This window comes from Mytilus californianus, unplaced genomic scaffold (genome assembly GCF_021869535.1).
Source record: "Mytilus californianus isolate M0D057914Y unplaced genomic scaffold, xbMytCali1.0.p SCAF_6, whole genome shotgun sequence".
Classification (NCBI taxonomy): Eukaryota; Metazoa; Mollusca; class Bivalvia; order Mytilida; family Mytilidae; genus Mytilus; species Mytilus californianus.
The window spans coordinates 36670331-36678588 of record NW_026262712.1 but is presented as its reverse complement, the minus strand read 5'-3'; the positions used below and the strand labels follow the sequence as shown (position 1 = coordinate 36678588).

Below are 8258 nucleotides of genomic sequence, written 5' to 3'. Positions count from 1 at the left end.
CTCGTTTTTATTTTTTAATAAATTAATTAGCTATATCAAATAAGAAAGCTTGACCTCCAAATTCGTTGCAAACCAATAATTGATTGGTTGTTTTATTAACATGTAGTGCATAGGGATCACACAGTCCGTTTTTACTAGTCAACAATTCTTTAGTTCTGTGACCGTCTGGTGAAATAAGAAGAACATTATTCGTTTCTCTCCCCGCTACGTAAATATTTCCATGGCTATCCTCGCCAATACCAAAGGGTTTTCGGAGATTCTCATCTGCATATTTCCATAATAAATCTCCATTCATATCGTAGCAATACACTTTATGGTCTTCGCAATTTGTGCAAAATATTTTTCCATCAAATAAAGCCACGTCTTGTATGTAATACCCAGAAATGTGTAGCCGACTTAAAATTTTTCCTTTTAAATTCAAAACTAGAAATTGACCTATATGGTTGAGCCTAACCACCAGTTTGTCTTCCACTCGGTCAATGCCATAACAAGGTGACGTCACATCAAAAGTTTTAACTATTTTACTACCTTTAACATCAATCAGCAAAACACTCTGATCGTCCCGAAGTGTGATTGCGACAGTATTGTTATCGATAATTGCGATGTCACGTGGTGAACTTGATAATTTCATCAGTTCTTTCGATCGACTTTGACTATCGGCGGATAACAATCGTCTGTTATCAAAATCAACAAACAATAACTGTCTATCATTTAAGATTTCGCATCCAGTTATCCCTGTTACGTTTTCGCTCTTAGGTAGCTGAATTCGTTGTTTTGGTATCAATTTAATTTTATCGATAGCATTGGACGGTCGAACGATTGTCTGTGCATGTTCACCTTGTAATGAGAGAATATTAAGGCATATTGGATTGTGATGATATGAAATTGTTCCGAACGAAAACGCATTCTTCATAAAAGACATTAATGTGGGGTCTACATTTAATTGTAAATTGAGGTCATCTAAACTTCCCGCTTCGTGTAGTTCTTCTAGGTACTGAACTCTTTCTGTAATGGTGTTCTCGATTTCGCTGACTATCATAAAAGTTTGAAAACCCGTTGCAATTTTCTTGATGATTTCTAAATCTCTTATGACACCGTTTACCATGCCTCTTTGGTTAACAATGTCAGATAATAGTGTCCCTGTTTTAGTTTTAGCTGCGACGTATTTTTCTTCAAGCTCTTCCTGTAAAGCGCCCTCTAACTTATCAAGACGCTGATTAATCACATGTCTTATATTGACAATCTCATCACACGATATTTTCCTATGCTTTTCCAACTTTTGAATATTTGAAATACAATTTTCGTAAATGTCATTTAAATTTTTTTGCACACTTTTAAGCTCCTGATCAATTTGCAATAATCCGTTTTCAGTTGTTGCCCTCTTTATCGCATCATGCAGTGGAATCAAGTTCCTGCAATCAACATCAGTTTCATTTACACATTTTACACAGCAAGGGTGCTTATGAAACGGGCAATAAAATTCGAACTTTTCGTTGTGATCAGAGCAACTATATCGCAGAGACAAGAAAGAGGGCGGTAACTTTTTGTAGTCTACTACTGTTATAGTTGTGTGTTCTCGTGATATTTTGGCCCGACTGTGGTGTTTGCTGCACTCAGGGCAAAGGAATTCTTCACAATCTGGACACCAGACGACAGCAATCACGTGACTCTCTACACATATATCACAGAAATGGTTTTGCATAGATGCCATCTCAACCCTTGAAATAAAACGATAGTAATTTAAGTCATACAATTCTGAAAAAAGTTAAAACTGGATAATATGCAATTGATTAAGGGTTGTGCCGTTAAGTGTTGCTTTAGATAATTCCGATTTGCCACATTTAAAACCTTTTTTACGTTAGACAAGTTTTATAGATCTATACAATATAGTTGTTGCCTAATTTTACTTTACAAATAAAGACGAAAACATAAAGTTTTATCTCCTGGTATCCATCTTCTATTATCATGATCATTATCATCTATACCCATGGATAGATGGGTGTTTATCATCCAGTGACCAGTTAATTAATGGCAATTAATGAAGCGGATGGTCATCTCATGAAAACAACATAAAAAGGAGTGCAGCTGAAGGGTCTTTAATCTTCCATTAAACACGGGGTGACAAGAATTGTGAACTTTACTGTAATTCACTAGGTTGAGGCAACCTAAAGTTAGAGAACGGAAACTAATTTTGGGACGTACATACGTACGTACGGACGGACGTATAGACGAACAAGGGTAACACTTAAAGCCCCCTCGGCTGGAGTGGGGGCATAACAATAGAGAAAAATGGGACAAACATATAAAGAATTGAGAAATAAATGGGGAATGTCCATGGGACACTTATGATGCCCCCGCTTGCATATCATATAAAGTTATAAAGGGACATAACTGAAGAACGGTAAAAGTGACGCTACCCAAATTTGTACTTGATCTGAGTTTTGTGGTAAGTGTAAGTTTCATAACATTTGGTTGAAGCTAACTTAAGTAAGAGTACAGAAACGAAAAATTCAGCATTTTTTCCATTTGTAAAGGAGCATTACTCTAGAGCGGTTAAAGTGACACCACTAAAATTCATACTTGATCTGTATTTTGTGGTAATAAGCATTGTGTATAAGTTTGATAATATTTGGTTGAGGCAAACTGAAGTCGAGAACGGAAACGAAAAATTCATCAATTTTTCCATTTGTAAAGGAGCATAACTCTAGAACGGTTAAAGTGCCGCCACTAAAATTCAAACTCGATCTGTATTGTATTGTAATAAGCATTGTGTATAAGTTTCATAACATTTGGTTCAGGCAAACTAAAGTTCGAGAACGGAAACCAACTTTGGGACGTACAGACGTACGTACAGACGTACGTACGGACGTACAGACGGAAAAGGGTAAAACTTAATGCCCCTTTCGCTACGGCGGAGACATATTATTAAAATTAAAGAAACACAAAATGAAGAACCCACAATGGCCATTCAGACCCTCATCTATTCCAGAGGACCGTATGTCTATCCCAAATGGTTTTTATTTTCGCTGTGTTGTTATGTTGCTAGCGCTGTATCATTGACTTAGACGTTAATCTCCTTTTATTCATAGTTCACTATCATTATCTCACCAGTGTCCCTTAAATTATGCAATATCATATATTACAACCAGATAACCTATGTCCAATAGTAAAATATGCAGTATACTTATTTTATCTTTAATAGTCAACATATGTAAAAATAAGGTGATGTGTTATGGTAATAAATGAGATAGCTACTGTATCAACTACAGGCATGTACGAGGGTCTGGAATTGTTATTATTCTTATTTTTTTTTATTTGGTGGGGGGGGGTCCTTCTTAAAGGTAACTTTTTTTTTTTTTTGGGGGGGGGGGGTCCTTTTTTTCTCTATTTTTTATTTGTTTGGGTTGATTTTTCTCTACATTTTGACCATTAGTTCCTATTATGTAAACCCCATCCAGATACTTATTCATGAGCATGCTATGTAAACAAGTACAAGTCTGTCAAAGATCCAAGATTTTGAAAATGTGGACATCAAGGCAATATTAGAAGCGAGACTTGTAAACTGTTTACGCCTCTGTAAGTCCCCGTATAACCTTCAACAATGAGCAAAGACATACACTGTATTGAAACCTATAATAAAAGCTTGGTACATTGCATTTTATAAAAATTCTATCATGAATAAAATGGAGTGTTAGTAGATTTGAAATTGTGAACAGTTTTGGATAAGGAAGACTCTTCTATCTTAAAACTTTATGCATAAGAGAGGCGAAAGATACCATGGATACCAAAGGGACATTCAAATTCATAAGTCATAAAAAAACTGACAATGCCATGGCAAACAACGAAAAACTGCAAAGAGACAAACAGTAAACAAAACACATCATAGAAATATAAATGTAGTTGTTAATACTAGAAAGGGGACGACCATTCAACTTCAAAAAAGGGGGGGGATTATGGTTTTTCTTAAAAAAAATATTCTGATCCCCAATTTGATGAAAAACAAATTTTGTGGTCAAGCAGATGACAAAAAAATATTCTGAATCCTGATTTTCCCCCATACCTTATAGTGTTAAATTTTGGGAAAAAAATAATAATTTGATTGATAGCGACGAAAAATTAAAAAAAAAATGTTCTGACTCAGACAAAAAAACTAAGGGGGTAGAGTAAATGAATAGAACATTACTTTTTTTCTTTCTTATTTCTTTATGTTATTGAAAAAAAAATAGTTTGTTATTGATTGGTGCGGAAAACAATTTAATTGTCCTGAAAAAAAAGCACCAATTCCCCAACATAAGATGATTTGTTGGTGTCTTACTCAAGACTTATTACACGAACCATGCTGTTGGTTTGTCTAGAAAACCTACATAAGTCCAGAATTTATCACATGCAAAATAAGTGCAATATCAGAACGTCTTGCTTGCTTAGGAAAAATGAAGTAACATAAAATTAGATCATACTATATCGTAAATTACAGTACTCTTACCAAATCGAACATCTTCTTTTTCTATTTTACATTTTAATATTGTAACAAACCGAACTTGAACCAGCATTTATTTTGAATAAATCGGATTAAATATTTAACTGCGCCTACGTTTTACCCCCACCACCCTTTTCTCAGTTTTGTGAGGTTTTGTTTTTAGCCTCTTTTCACTTATTTTTTTTCCCTATTCGATGCGATACTACAATGACAGCAGTTTACACATACCAGGGGTGGATCCAGCCATTAAAAAAAAAACATTTGTCCCCATTCAAAAGCATTGTCTAACTAACTAACTAACTAACTAACTAACTAACTACAACTAACTAATTTTATTCATTGTCAGATCGTAAAATAATAGGAAGTCCAACCACCGGAACCCACCCCCTCCTGGATCCGCCACTTGATGCTGCTCCTTAATTGATTCTTATTTTTCACTAATAAGAATAACGGAACAGCATATGACTGTATAGCGTTTTAAGCGAGAAATTTTCCATGCGTATCAAGGACCAGCACAAGTTTTATAACCACATTTTTTTACGTATATATATCTAATAGTTTTCTGCAGTGCTTCCTTCAAGTCAATATGTGTAGTATTGTAACCCGATAGCCTTCAAAAGGCACCACTTTACGTTTTTTTTTTGCCATGCGCGTGGAAATGAATGTGATTTTCGTGCTTTCGAAGATCTTTTCTATAAGAGGTTAAAACAATTTATTCCGAATTATGCAATATGAATTGATGTTCAAGGTCGGGTTGCTGAAATTATACAGTTATTTAATATGTAACTATGCAATAGATCAAAATATATTTCCCTCGGTATGATGATCAGCTCATTGTTCTATTGCCTGAAGCCAACGGCTGAGGGCAATAGAACAATGAGCTGATCTTCATACCGAGGGAAATATATTTTGTTACACCCCAGTTCTATTGTTATACTTCATAGTTTCTATTTCTGAAACAAGTGTAAATTGAATAGATCTATTGTTACGAATAACAAAGGATTTTGACCACAGGGTGTGACGAGCGGGGTTTCTGGAAACCCCTGCTTCTACATCCCGCAAACAAAGTCCATTGTTATTCGTAACAATAGAAATTGATTTTTTTTAAATAGCATGAACATAAGAAACTACTAATAGTGTTCACTACAAATTGTTTCAAGATATTAAAAAAACACATTTTAGGAAATTCCAATTGCGAAAAAAAATTAAGCATCTATTTTGAATACAAAAATAATCCCTTAAATACTCCTTTGCTTGAAGGTAATCTTTTTTATCCCAGTCATATGTCTCTATTCTAAAGCATTGGTCTTTTTAAAAAAATGGGGATTCTAACTCCCGGGACCCCCCTCCCCCGGTTACCCATTGGCCGATCTGGGGGTGGTGGTTCCGCGGTTTGGACCCGACTTTTATTTAAAAGATCAATGCATTTGAATGGTTGGACCCCCCTTTTTTTCTCTTGAGTTGGGAACCCCAAGCTGGATCAGCCCCTGTTTGCCCCCAAAAAGGGAGTTCCTAAATATTAAATCTGTATCTTTGTATGTTGAGCGTGTCTGATAGTCGGGTCACACATATATATCCCTTAGTATGTCCGAATATGAATGTTTGTTTATTTTGAGATGAGGGGGTGTGGTTATAAAACCGTAAGATAACCCTCTTGTGTGTGTAATTTGTGCTTTAATAAATTTATTTATAAAATACAGCTATGATTACCTTTATTACACTGATACAGGTAAGTACTTTGGGTTATAATATAGCCTTTATCTTAAGTCTCTTCTATCAAATCCAACGCTTGCCACAAAATGTCGTCCGTCTTATACCCGTCCATATTGACAACTGCATACAAGGAGCATGATGTATTTTTTGTTTGTAATAAGAATACACGAAACGGTCAACCTTGACCCGCTGATCCATTTTAGCACATGGATTTAACGGGAATATGCAAAACAACTTTGACATTTGTAAAATATACTCACTTGTCAAAGTTTGAACAAAGATACCCTAAGAAAGGTTACTAGTGGGGTTTCATGTAATAAAAAAAAATTCTTATAAATCATGGTTTGATATTGTCAATAAATATGTTATCGGTTTTTTTTTCATTTAATAATCAATGTTAACAAATAATGGGTTTAGAATGGGGTGTAAGTTAGTTATACACCTCGGGATACGGCGTGTCTGGATAAGAAACCCCTCAGGCCTCCGGCCGACGGGGTTTCTTATCCAGACACACCTATCCCTCGGTGTATAACTATTACATATATTGCACTGTTACACATTCAATAACTGTTTTATTACCTAATACATACTGAGTCAGTTCTAACAAATTCTTAGAAATAAAACACATGAAAGTAACAACTGTATTAATTATAATGTGTAAGGAGCATACATGTACAACCAAAACAATAAACCCAAGAACGTTTAAAAGACCCAATTTGATTGGACAACATGAATACCTTTCAACTAATCAGATTTCAGAATAAGAGGTCATAACAGGTCAGTGCAATAGACTGCACACAGGTGCAATAGAACGATAATTTCCAGTGCAATAGACCATGGAACAAAAAATGGCAGAAAAATAGCAAATAATATAGAAATATTAATAAAACAGTAAAATACTCTTTATAAGGTAATAAAATTAAATATTGTGTTCGATAAATAAGATGAAACATTTAAAAAAATATCTACTTCAAAACTAAACGGATACAAATATGGACGAAGCAAAATACAAAATATATAACACAATGAGACGACTATCACATATTTTAACACTTTATTTGATTTTTTTTATTAAATTTGTTTTCATAGTCAGAGTCTTTCACTTGATAAATATGTGTTCAATGTTGTACATTAATTGAGGAAAGCATCGGGCAAAATATTCCTCTGTAGGTAATACAAGGGCGAATCAACTTAGCAACTTATAAAGAGAGAGGAAAATTGAAAGAGTCTCGGTATTATTATTTTTTAGTCTTCGTTTTGGTGAAATAATTATACCCAGGAAAGGCGGAGATTCAAAAATTTTCAAATCATCGAAGTTTCCCATGGATACGCACGCAACATTTGTAATATAACCTCAACAAATATTGATTAATACGAACTGAAATGCTCAATGTCAGCAATACACCGCGCAAGATTTGACCTTTAAAAGTTTTAACCCACGTGTATACATTAAAATCTCAATACTCACAACGTCGATTTTTATATCAATCCGTCTTGCTTGTCGTATGTCTTTTGTTGTTAGGATATGACGTTCTTTATTGTAACGTCATTTTATTGTTTAATATAAACACAATTGATCTCATCTTTAATTCTAATATTCTAGGTTGAGCGTTCCTGGTGAAGGTAAATTCAGAAAAGCGCGTCAGACGCACCAAATTCTAATAAGTTTTATTCCATGTTCATTATCAATGTGAGCAGTAAATTCAAATATTGAACTTCAAGGAAATTAGACATTTTAGTCGATCAACTGTTGTTTAGAAATTTGCACCTATCCTACTGCAAGTTTTACAAATATGTCTCACTGTGATATCAGTATTGATATCTCCAAAGGGATTTGGTATAAAATCAGAAATAGTGATTTGGTAATAAATCAGAAATAGTAATTTGTCATCATAGCACATGTGAATTTCGGAAATAAAAATGTTGAATTGTCCACAATTAAAGAGAATGATAAAAAAATAACTCGCATATTCACTAAATGGGAATAAAATAAATGTTTATTCATAAATAACGTCTTTATAAAAGACAGAAAAAAAATAATCTGATACCTGTATTCTATTCACCAAAC

The 8258-nt window shown here is 34.2% G+C and overlaps 1 protein-coding gene across 1 annotated transcript; it reads right to left on the bottom strand.

Annotated features, from left to right (window-relative positions):
- LOC127705400 (uncharacterized) lies at positions 1–7710 on the bottom strand. The gene is made up of 2 exons (XM_052209705.1): positions 7659–7710; positions 1–1718 (listed from the first exon to the last, which is right to left on the bottom strand). The coding sequence occupies exon 2, from the start codon at positions 1709–1711 to the stop codon at positions 23–25; it is 1689 nt and encodes a 562-aa protein (XP_052065665.1). The 5' UTR covers positions 1712–1718; positions 7659–7710; the 3' UTR covers positions 1–22.
- Between the last annotated feature and the right edge of the window lie 548 nt (positions 7711–8258).

Coding starts and splice junctions, on each gene's coding strand:
- LOC127705400 (XM_052209705.1), bottom strand. CDS start 1,711: ATGGCATCTATGCAAAACCATTTCTGTGATATATGTGTAGAGAGTCAC.